The sequence below is a fragment of the Nelumbo nucifera genome, chromosome 2 (assembly GCF_055504915.1).
Source record: "Nelumbo nucifera cultivar China Antique chromosome 2, China Antique-T2T, whole genome shotgun sequence".
Classification (NCBI taxonomy): Eukaryota; Viridiplantae; Streptophyta; class Magnoliopsida; order Proteales; family Nelumbonaceae; genus Nelumbo; species Nelumbo nucifera.
In genome coordinates this window covers 20643543-20656388 of record NC_142650.1, presented here as the reverse complement: position 1 = coordinate 20656388, position 12846 = coordinate 20643543, and the positions used below count along the sequence as shown (strand labels likewise).

Below are 12846 nucleotides of genomic sequence, written 5' to 3'. Positions count from 1 at the left end.
GAAAGCACATTTATAAAACTACTTTTACGTGAAAGCACTTTTACGAAAGTACTTTTATGCACTTTTATAGAAGTACTTTTATAAAAACACTTTTACGGAAGCACTTTAGTAAAAGTACTTTACTAAACCACTTTTACGAAAGTACTTTTATAAAAGCACTTTGTACTTTTACAAAAGCACTTTTATAAAAACACTTTTATGAAAGTACTTTTATGAAAGCACTTTTACTAAAGTACTTTTATGGAAGTACTTTTACGAAATTACTTTTATAAAAGCATTTTTACTAAGGTACTTTTACGAAATCACTTTTACGAAAGTACTTTTATAAAAGCACTTTTATGGATGTAGTTTTATGAAAGCACTTTTACGAAAACACATAAAATAACTTTTACAAAAGTACTTTTATGAAAGTACTTTTACGAAAGCACTTTTAGGAAAATACTTTTATTAAATCACTTTTACAAAAGTACTTTTATGAAAGTACTTTTATAAAAACACTTTTATGAAAGTATTTTTACAAAACATCTATGCCAATTGGTAAACATTGACTATTGAAGACCTAGGTTGGTAGTTTGTGAATACTGGCACTTTTTTTTTTTGAAGAATGAAAATGAGTAACATATGACACCTGTTAGTCTGAAAAGAAATCATTTTTAGGTAAAAAGTATTTGGTTCATAGCAATGTTTTCTTATTCTACATATTTTCATCCATTCTTTTTCATTTTAGAATTTCATCTTGGATAAGAATGAGAGAGAATGAGAGCTGAACCAAACATGGCCTAAGTGAATGGAAAGCCAATTCACTGTCCCAAATGAGTCGAACTGTACTTATTAAAAGTGTGGTTTTGGCTCTACCTTCCTACATGTGAAAGCGTTGAAAAATTAATGAATTAAAGAATCTTTTCCATGGAAATAATACGTTTGGTAGGGATATGGCGTGGAAGAAAGCTTGCTCCCCTAGGAATGCTAAAGGACTAGGGCTTCGCAGGTTTAAACATATATATGTTAATGATGTTTTGTTGTGTAAGGTGGGGTAGAGAATTCTTACAGAGGAGGATGCAACGTGGGTCCAATTGCTTAAAACCAAATACTGCAACTACAACACCTTCTTCAACGCACCAGTTAGGGGGTCTTCTTCTTGATTCTGGAAATTAAGGGGTTTGTAAAATCAGACCTGGTTTAAAAAAAAGGGTGTTGCCGACTTATTGGGGATGGGGGGATCCATGGATTCCTGAAGTAGATTAATTTACACTCGCTAATAATTCTCTAAGAAATGAGAATTTGGGTGTGAAACTTGTAAGTGAACTGCTTACACACTCTCGAGAGTTGAATGAAATTAAACCTGTTAGAAGCTCTCTTTCCTAATGGCAATCAAAAGAGGTTGGCATTTCTAACCTGACTACGCATGGGGATGAGTGGCTTTGGGTGATGCAAGAAGGTTTTCTAGAGGTGCGGGAACGGGCATTTTGGGTGAAATTTTCGAAAACTATATGTGTCACTGTCAGGCAAATGAACATGTGCAATGTGATAGCCCTTTGCCCCTCCCTTGACGTAACCCCCAATATAATCCTTTGTCAAGGTGGGATTCAATTCCAAATCTCCACCAGAACTAGCCAGAGTCCTTACAAGCAAGTTAATGATACCTAGCTACACCATTAAATAACTATAACTAGGACTTGAGTTGAGAAGCTCATTGGTTCAATGGTTCAACCCTTACAGTCTTAATGATATTTACATATTTTTATCAAATTATGTATTTATTAAGTTGTTGTCGTTGATGATGACGATGATGATGAGTCAACTTTTTGCAACAGAGGAGTACTAATAATAATTAATGACTTCTAATTAATTAATTTCATCTATTAATTACTAATAATAATAACTCGCTAATAATAATTTCTTATAATAATTATAGCTAGTACTTAATTGCTGATATTAAATAATTACTGATAATATTTCTTATTATTAATTCGGAATGATAATTAATAATGATTTTCGTAATGGTAATTAATAATTCAAAAATAACCATTTTATATTTATATTAACTCATATTAATTATTTTGAAAATAAATATTTAATGTTAAGTATTTATATTAGAATTACTATCATAAATTATAATTCATACATTTATATGAAATAATTAATTATATTATTATTATCAGTAATTATAATTAATACTTATATTAATTAATATAATTATATATTTATATTATTATTATTATTATCAATAATTATAATTAATTATTACTAATAATAATGATTTTTGATAAAATTTAATTACTGATTATAATTACTTACTAATAATTAATTTCTTAATTATAACAATGATAATTATTACTTCGAAATGCTAATTAATTAATGATAATTAATAAGTATTTTAATAATATTAATTATTAATCGGGATAAAATCATTTTATATTTATATTAATTCATAATAATTATTTTATAAATATAATTAGTGTTACTTATTTACATTATTATTATTATAAGTAATTATAATTAATACTATTATTATTCTCCAATAAACATTTCATTTGGTTAAAGTTAAACTAGCGGAAGGGGCCCTGCGTTGTAAGGGCTCGCTCATAAACTATTAGGCTCGAGCTCGATTCGAATTATAGACTTGAGCTCAAGCTTGGCTCGACTTGAACTCGACTACCTTTGATTGTAGTCCCTAGCAGTTGAGATGCTAAGCTAAGGTCTCCCTCAGTTGGAGAGAGAGTGGCATTCTTGTAATTTATAAGGAGAGAGAGAGAGATAGCGGAGGGGGCCATGCGTTGTAGGGGCTCGCTCATAAACTATCAGGCTCAAGCTCGATTTGAATTAGAGACTTGGAGCTTGAGCTTGATTTGAGGCAAAAGCTCAGAAGTTCGAGTGCGGTCTCTCAAGCAACCGATTGCCGAGTCGAGGTTTCGAGCCGAGGTCTCCTTCAATTGCCAAGGTGCCAAACCGAGGTCTCCCTCAGCTGCTGAATTGTCGAGCTGAGGTTTCCCTAGCAGGCAAGGTGTCTAGCTAAGGTCTCCCTTAGTTGAGAAGGTGCTGAGCTGAGGTCTCCCTCAATTGTCAAGGTGTTGAGCCAAGATCTCCCTCAGTGACCGAGGTGTCGAGCCGAGGTCTCCCTTAGTGGTCGAGGTGTCGTCTAGCTTGAGCTCGACTTGAATTAAAGACTTGAGCTTGAGCTCAAAAGTTCAAGCTCGGCTCGAACTCGACTACCTTTGGTTGCAAGTCCACTAGCATCCAAGATGTTGAGCTAAGGTCTCCTTCAATTGAAGAGATAGTGGCATTCTTGTATGGAGAGAGATGGCATTCTTATAATTTGTAAGAAAGAGAGAGAGAGTAGCATTCTTGTAATTCGAAAGAAAAAAAAGCATGAGAGGGAGAGAGAGAGTTGGTAGGAGAGAGTGGCCATCTTGTAATTTCTAAGAAAAAAGGCAAAAAATACTATTAGATTCCATTTCCCTCATCCTCAAGCCTTCTTATGTACACATTTCAACTTAATATATTTATATAGATTTTTATGATTAAAATGGAATTAGGCTCGAGCTCAATTTGAATTAGAAACTTGAGCTCGAGCTCGTCTTGAGTCAAAACTCAAAAATTTGAGCTCGACTCATGTCAAAAGCTCAGAAATTCGAGCTCGACTACCTTTGCAGGTTCCTCAAGTAGTCAAGGTGTCGAGCTGAGGTCTCCCTCAATTTTCAAAGTGCCAAATCAATGTCTCCCTTAGCTGTTGAAGTGTCGAGCTAAGGATTCCCTAGCAGGCGAGGTGTCGAGCTAAGGTCTCCCTTAGTTGACAAGGTGCCGAGTTGAGGTCTCCCTCAGTTGTTGAGGTGTTAAGCCGATATCTCCCTCAATGACCGAGGTGCCGAGCCGAGGTCTCCCTTAGTGGTCGAGGTGTCGTCTAGCTTGAGCTCGACTAAAATTAGAGACTTGAGCTTGAGCTCAGAAGTTTGAGCTCGGCTCGGCTCAAACTTGACTACCTTTGATTGCAGGCCCCCTAATAGTCGAGATGCCGAGCTGAGGTCTCTCTTAATTGGAGAGAGAATGTCATTCTTGTAATTTATAAGGAGAGAAAGGGATGGAAGGAGAGAGATGGTATTCTTGTAATTTGTAAGAAAAAGAGAGAGTTGGTAGGAGAGAGTGTGTCATTCTTGTAATTTGAAAGAAAAAAAGCAAGAGAGAGAGAGATGGTAAGAAATAGTGGCATTCTTGTAATTTGAAAGAAAAAAAGCAAAAGATAGAGAGTTGGTAGAGAGTGACATTCTTGTAATTTCTATGAAAAAAAGGCAAAAAAATACTGTTAGATTCCATTTCCCTCATTCTCATGCATTGTACACATTTCAACTTAATATATTTATATTGATTATAAACTTTCAATCAACCATTATTGTTAAACTAAAAGAAATATAAAAGCAATTATTATTTTAAGAATTAACTAAAATCATAATTATAACAAATTAATTATTTAATAATAATAATAATAATAATAATTTAATATTACTAACTTCAAAATCAGTACACACATAATAAGAATATATTATTAGTAAATAATAGTAATAATAATATACTTATTATTATTATTGATTTCATAATAATATCTTATTAATCTATATTAACTCAATAAAGACATGGAATAAAAAAAATATTCAAATTGCTACTAAATGAATGAACTAAAAATCTATGAGTATTCTAATTGACTTGAATTTGACAAACAAAGCATTATGTTATGTACATATTTCCCTACCTTTTTCCTAAAGATAAATTCTAGCCGGTCTATGTGCACTGTGGGGAGCTTAGATTTAAAATCCGTAATCATGATCTACCAAAAGAAGCATTGCCACCTAACTTGGAGGTGACTTCCATACTTAGGATGGTCTCATTATTCTCCTTTCTTATTTCCTTTGTTGGACGGGCTTTAGAGTCCTGATTAAATTATTAGTTGATTGTAGTCATATATTTTTCATCTCTTAATTCAGAGGATGGATGCATTTGCAAATATTGTTTAGCATGGATTGTTTTTCTTAGCAACTCTTTGAATAATTTTCTTCCTTCTTTGCCTCTTTGAATGGATATCATTTAAATGCTTTTTATCCATTCATATGTCTCTAAATATTAAGTAGTATTGGTGATATTGTTGTAAACATCCATCTAATTTTACTATTTTATAAATAGATTAATGATTTCAAAATTATTGATACCTTTTTGGGGGTAGGTTGCTCAACAAAACATTGATTTTTTATTGTTAAATAGTAAATTTCAAATTAAATGATACTATAATTGCCCCTTACTTAGTATGGGGTCATTGTCTAGATAAAACATGGTAAGTCTTTTAAATCAAATAAATAGACTACCCTAAATTTCTATTATAAATAATTAAAAAAATGAAATAATTCAAATTAAATCAAATAATTACTTGCTATAAATTACTGGATTAAGTAAATAATAATAACAATCAATTATTTATAGAAATAATTAATAATAATCATCACCATCATCAAGTACTTAATTAAGTAAATAACAAAAAGCGAAATAACAATCATCAATCATCATTAATATTTATTCAAAGCATGCCTCATAATAATTACTGAATACAGTAATTGAACCTTAAATAAGAATCAATATTTATTAAAGGTCATTAAAATTGTTAAGCCAAATCATTAATGTTTATTCTTAAATTCAAAATATTAATTAAAAAATCTATTATATAATAATTATAGTCAGTTGAAAAAATATTTTAAATAATTACAAATTTAGTTAGTATTTTTACTATATAACAAAAAATTTAAATTAAATATCAAAACAACAACAACAACGACAATACTAATAATAGTTGAATTAAAGTAATAAATGGTTCAAGTTTTACAACAACAATAATAATGATAATAATAATAGTTGAATTAAAGTAATAAATGGTTCAAGTTGAATTTAGTGACCCGTATAATTTTACTGTTTTGACATATAAGGGTCAATTTATGTGGACCCATAGACTATATGAGTGTGTTAAAAAGTGGCAGTTTATAAACAATAATAAAAAATGGTAATAAAAATCATTAATATTTATTTATATATATAATAACTTTCCCGGGGTCATTCCCTAGTTTATAAAAATAAAATTAAATAAAAAAACTCAACCCTCTCTAGCGCCCTAAAAGAGGCAAAAGCCTTCCGAGTTCCCAAACAAAAGTCTGACAGACATGTATACAGTATACCGCATGCCAAACTCGTTTCACTTCTCTGGGAAAGCCCATGTGTCATCCGACCGTCGCCCCACGAACAAAGCGTGGACTGGACCACCCATCCCACGCTCTTAATCCACCTAATCCCACCACCACTTGTTTGCCACCAGGCCCACCACTTGTTTAACTAGCGAGGTTTGCCTTACAAACAAAATAAAATAAAAGAAGATAACGATCCAGAAAAACTACCCATTATTGTTGTTTGAAATAAGGTGTATTTTCTTTTCGACCCACACTGTTGAATTGAAAATAAAATAAAAGAAGATAACGATCCAGAAAAACTACCTCGAACTTCAAGTTTGAAATAAACCTCGATTTGATTTTTCTTTTTCAAAAACAATAATATCTATCATGGTGTAGATGGGCTGGGGCTGGACCGGCCAAACTTATCAAGTTCAAGTGGGAGATACCCTTATCTAGTTAACATAAATTCTACAGACATTTGCAAGATTTCTCGTAAGCACTTGAATTAGAACTCCATTTTGTTTTGTATATCTAGTTTTCCAAGATTTCATCATTGCCCATTGTTTGCCCCTGCTGTTTGTTTGTTTAATTAATGGGCACCTTATCTAAAGGATCAGCGTTTCTATCAAAAACCAAAAATTAAAAAAAAAAAGAAATGAAAAAAATGGGATAAATCCAAATAAGCACTTTTAAAATTCTTTAAAGGAAGAATGGAAGTTTTACGTGAAATAAAAGGAAAAAATGGACAATGTATTAATCTTTTTAGGCAGATTCTTCCATGTAAATGGGTTAACGAAAAGTATAAACTAGAGTGATTATATTGATCTCTAAAAGTATTGCTTTTGATTCTACAACGAAACAAACAGAGCTTCAGATATGATTGAGCTCGTGGCCCATCGCAAGACCAAAGGTCAAAAAAATGACAAATTGATACAATAGACAGACGTATTCAAATAAAATTCCTCCAAAAATAATCAAAATTCTAACCCTAAATTGGGAATAAAAAATTATACAATGAGAAAGACAGAATGCTAGCTACTCGCCATTCAAATTGGGAATCAAAAGTTAGAAGATTTGGTCAGTTATCCATATATATAGTCATGAGCAGAGCCTACTTGCTTCACAGAGCCTACTTGCTTCACAGATTAGTACTACATCTTCTCTATAGACTCTAATGGCTCTACTAGTCTCGTTTATTTTCTTCTTACTGTCCATTCTCTCAGTAGTACTCTTCCTTAAACCATCTCCTAATAACCTTCCCCCAGGACCCTTTTCATGGCCAATTATAGGGACCCTGTTGCCCAAGCTGAAGAAGCAACCCCATGTCGAGCTAAGCAAATTGGCACAGAGATTTGGTCCACTAATGCTCCTAAAATTTGGGGTTGAGCCCGTTGTTGTGGCTTCGAGCCATGTTGCAGCCGTGGAGGTGCTCAAGAATCAGGATCGATTGCTTTCAGGCCGCTTTGCACCACACAGCGTCCGAATTAAGGGCTATATTGAACACTCCATGGTGTGGGCTGATTGCACTGATTACTGGAAGATGGTCAGGAAGGTATGGAGGACTGAATTGTTCTCTACTAAGATGTTGGACATTCAGGCACACGCCAGAGAGGAGAAAGTATCGGAACTGATGAAATTTCTCATACGGAAGGAAGGAGAGAAGGTGAATTTTGCTGATGTGATATTCGGTTCCATTTTGAACATATTAGGTGCACTTATTTTCTCCAAAGACGTGTATGATTTTGAAGACAGGACGGATAATAACTTGGGTATGAAGGGCATGATTCGGCAGCTGATGATATTGGCAGCCATCCCAAATCTAGCCGACCTCTACCCAATTCTTGGCGGATCAGACTTTCAGGGCTTGAGGAAGGCATCGGCAGCGTGTGTCAAGCGGATGAATGAGTCATGGGCCGCCATTGTTAAACAAAGGAGGAAGAATGATGACCACTCCAAGAATGATTTCTTGCAAGTTTTGCTCGATTCTGGGTTCAGTGATCCCCAGATTGACGCCATGCTTCTGGTTTGCCTCTCTCTCTCTCTCACTGTATATATATATTTTTCTATGCACAAAAAAAATAATATGCACAAAAAAAATATGAAAATGTTTGGATATGCTAAGGAATGAATATAAACTTCACAAATATATTAATAATATTATATTTAAGGTTAAAATAATCATAATTAATGTATAAATACATAGAAATTGCATATTTTAATGTTATATGTGAAGAAATATATTACAATTGATATAGTGGGATACATAGAAATCATACACTTTTATTGATAATGTATCAGTCAAATTAATATGTGCACAAAGTTATTATTATATTATTTTCTATTGAAGTTCAAGGCACAAAACATATGCAACTATTTTATCAATTATTTCCTATTTTATTATTTTTAATTTTTAACATTAACAAAAAAGTCAATTAAAATTAATTCTCAAATGTTTGGTAAACAATATTTTTATAATTTTTACTTAAAATATGTCAAATATATTATAATTTCTAAGATATATGTCATATGCAAATATGTAATTTTTAATCACTAAAATAATTATTCCATTAATAATATTTTTATTTATATAAATTTTATGAAATAAAATAATCATTTTTTGTTATGAAAGTAGATTAGCTGATTCGAAAAATTCAATTTATATTATATTCTCAAATATTTGGTAAATAGTATTTTTATTTTTATAAATAATAAATATGTTGCTATTTAATGTAAATTAAAATATTAATTAATAGTTTATAAAAAATTTAAGATACACATCATGTTCAAATTTATAAATTTTAAGTATTAAAATAATTATTCTATTATTAATATTTTTATTTGTATAAATTTAATTCTAACAGATAAGGACAATTTTTGCTCCCAATAACAACAAAAATAACACTTTTAGAAGAATTACAATTTCGAAGTAGCTTTTTTCTGAAAAATATCAAATAAGAGAACTTAAATACGAGGTCTTTATATGTATGCGATACAAATTGTATTTGTATTTTTTGGACAAAATTACTCTTCTTGTTCAAAACGCTCTCCCTCTCTCTTTCTTTCTTTCTCTCGATCAAAATGAGATGACCTTGGTTACCATTCATCTCTCTCTCTGTGTTCCGGAGAAAAACAAAAACAGAGACCAATTCTCTCTCTCTCTCTCTCTGTTCTGGAGAAAAAAAAAAACAGAGACCAACTCTCTCCCTGTGTTCTGGAGAAAAACAAAAACAGAGACCAACTCTCTCTTTCTCTCTCTGTGTTCTGGAGAAAAACAAAAACAGAGACCATCTCTCTCTCTGTGTTCCGGAGAAAAACAAAAACAGAGACCTCGTTCTCTTTTGCTAACTCTTCAAAGAAAGATTTCTACTGATCAGATGGGGACGTCAGAGACTTCTCGAGAGCCCTGACCCGAACCGAATCCTAGACGAGGTCAGCGGTGCTTTCGGTATGGGTGTCGTTGGCAGATCATTCTTCCACATATTCAAAGGCGTCTACAACTCCCCCACATATTCAACAGAGGGAGAAAGAGAAAGAAAGACAGAGAAAAATAAAGGGGAGAAAGTTTCAATTTATACACCATACGGTATCCTCATTTTTCCTGAAGCAGATCGAGAGAAAGAAAGACAGGGAGTGAGAGAGGGAAAGAGAGAGTGAGGGAGAGATTGTTTTGAATGAGAACTTAATAGATAAGAATACAATTCATATACCATACGGTAAAGAAACATCATATGTCACTGCTCCTAAATGATATTTTTCGAAAAAAGTTGCCTTAACGTTGTAATTCTTCCAAAAGTGTTACTTTAGTTGATATTAGAAGCAAAAAGTTCCTCTTATCGGTTATAACCTCTAAATTTATTGACATTAAAACCACTTTTTGATATAAATATAAATTTATAAATTTATTTCATTAGCTTACAAAATAAAATTTTGAATATTATTTTTTTCATCTTTAATTAAAGTTGTTGAACATAAATATATATGATTTATTTGGATTACATTTAAATGTTTAGATAAAATTTATTTTATTTTGTTGATTATCACAAGACGAAGGTTGGCTTAGTGGCTTAAAGTTGCATTTAAATTGTATGTGCTAGAAATATTGGGGATTGAATCACCTCATTTTGCATTTTAAATAATGCGGAAGTGAAATCATGGTCAATAACGATACCTATTGGCTGATACAATACATTTGCGTATTAGGGTTGATATGCACAATTCAAGGGATACGGGAAACACTACAACTAAACCCGTATCCCCTTTATGGCCTTTCCCGATACTAATATGATAATCGGACATATCATGTGGATATTTAAATTCTTTCTTATAACAATAATTAAAGATAATGTTTTCAGAACATTGTCCAAGCTGAAGAAGCTTTAAGGCAAACCTAAAGACAATGATTTTATAATGTTATTTTCCCCATTAGTTGATTGAATTTGATGTTGGGTTACTACCAAGTTCATTTCCATGATACAATGGCCTTAGGTGAGATATTGTAACTAGTAAAATTGAAGAATCTACAAAAAGAACTTTCTATGACACGGAAGCAAATTAGACTAAAAGAGAGAAAAGTATTTATGTAATGAGTTTTAGTGAAAACTTGTGGATTCTTTTTCTTAAATCGGTTTTATTTAATCCTTTTATAGATTCTAGAGAATCACCTTGAAAAGGAGTATCCTTTTATTGCTTTGTTATTATTTTTAGGTATAATTATAAAAAAAATTCTTATTAATTTTTATTGCTTTGTATTTTGACCCTAACAAAGGCCTCCCCTATCCTTTACAAAGATAAAATACCTCTCTTTTGTTTTTTTGGGAAGAAAAAGAAAAAGAACAAAAAGTTACAACAATTAGCTTATGCTGCTTTTTGGCAGGAAACGTTTGGACCTGGTTCAGACACTAGTACCTCCACGATTGAATGGGCAATGGCAGAATTGCTGCGGAACCCAGAGAAGCTGGTAAAGGTCCGCGAGGAACTCGACAGGGTGATCAGAAGAAGCAACAATGTGAAGGAGTCTGATCTGCCAAACCTACCTTATCTCCATGCCTGTGTCAAAGAGACCCTCAGGTTACACCCTCCGGTCACCTTCCTTCTTCCACACCGAGCAATGGAAACTTGTCAAATGATGAATTACACGATTCCAAAGGGATGCCAACTGATGGTAAACACATATGCAATTGGAAGAGATTCCAAGACATGGGAGAAACCCTTGTCTTTCTTGCCAGAACGATTTCTGAACTCAGAACTTGATTACCAAGGTAACGATTTCCAGTACATACCATTTGGTGCCGGCAGAAGAATCTGTCCAGGGTTGTCATTGGCAACTCGAGTTGTTCGACTGATACTCGCTTCTCTTCTCCACACTTTTGATTGGAGCCTTCCTGATGGAATGCACCCAGATGAGCTAGACATGAACGATAAGTTTGGGCTGGCTCTCCAGAAGGACATCCCTCTGGTAGTCATTCCCAAGTTGAGGAAGTAATTAAAGGGGTCTAGTTATATTAAGCTATTAGTATTCATATAGCTTTTGTTTGTCTCCCTTTCGCAAGGAAACTTAATTACTGTATGTGTTAATTATTAGCACAGTCATGGCGGCATTGTGTGTGCATCTATATAAGTAGAATGTGATGTAGCTTCAATAAATTCATGGCCTTTCTCTTGAAATTGTTGTATCCTTCATTGATAACAAAATGATGATAGAGAGGAAAAAACATAGAAAAAGGAAAGACTGTATTTTATTTTTAACTGCAAAAAAGAGATAAATCCTTAAAATAGAGAAAGTATATATACTATAGTAATAGTATAAGGTTGTCCATGTTATTCACTCTCTCCTTCATTGATTCTCCCTTCTCCGCATTCTCTTTTAACTTCTCTCGTGCAACCGCGTCGCACCTATAAATAATGTTTTGGTAGCTGTCTTACAACCAATATATATATATATATATGGCGTTTTACTGAAACTTCTTTTAAACAATTCAGTGAGAGCGGCTCAATCAAAGCTACAAGCCTACAACCTCCATCAGAGGTGTTTAATTGGTTTGAAAGAAAAAGTACGAAAATTCACACAAAATCTTATAAGTTTCCCTATTTTTTCCTTCCTTTTTTCCTTTAAACCAAATGCAAAAGAAAATTTACTCCTAAAGAAAAGGCTTCGAACCCATCAACGTCACATAGCATTTTTGTTTTTGTTTTTTAAATAGAAGACCATGAACTATCTCGATTCTGTATGGAAGCAAATTCAGATTTCAGAGTCGTTCCACGAACTACACGTGAGCAGGACCACCCATCAACTTTAAGTAAGAAATTAAACTCGATTTGATTTTTCTTTTTCAAAAACATCACAATACCTATCCTGGCGTAGATGGGCTGGGCGTGGATCGGCCAAGCCAAACTTATCAAATTCAAGCGGGTGATACCTTTTTATCTAGTAAATATAAATATAAATTCTACACTGACATTTGCAAGATATCTTGCAAGTCGTAAGTACTTGAATTAGATATCCATTTTGCATTGTATCTAGTTTTCCAAGATTTCATCATTTCCCATTGCCCCAGCTGTTTGTTTGTTTAATTAATGGACATTGAAATAAAGCTAGGCCAACTTAATCAGTTTAGAAAAATGATTACGGCACTCTATTGTTTGTTTC

The 12846-nt window shown here is 32.8% G+C and overlaps 1 protein-coding gene across 1 annotated transcript; it reads left to right on the top strand.

Annotated features, from left to right (window-relative positions):
- Positions 1 to 7309: 7309 nt before the first annotated feature.
- Positions 7310 to 11864, top strand: LOC104595105 (putative (S)-N-methylcoclaurine 3'-hydroxylase isozyme 2). Its single transcript, XM_010255688.3, has 2 exons — positions 7310 to 8223; positions 11074 to 11864. The coding sequence occupies exons 1-2, from the start codon at positions 7375 to 7377 to the stop codon at positions 11680 to 11682; spliced, it is 1458 nt and encodes a 485-aa protein (XP_010253990.1). The 5' UTR covers positions 7310 to 7374; the 3' UTR covers positions 11683 to 11864.
- Positions 11865 to 12846: the final 982 nt, after the last annotated feature.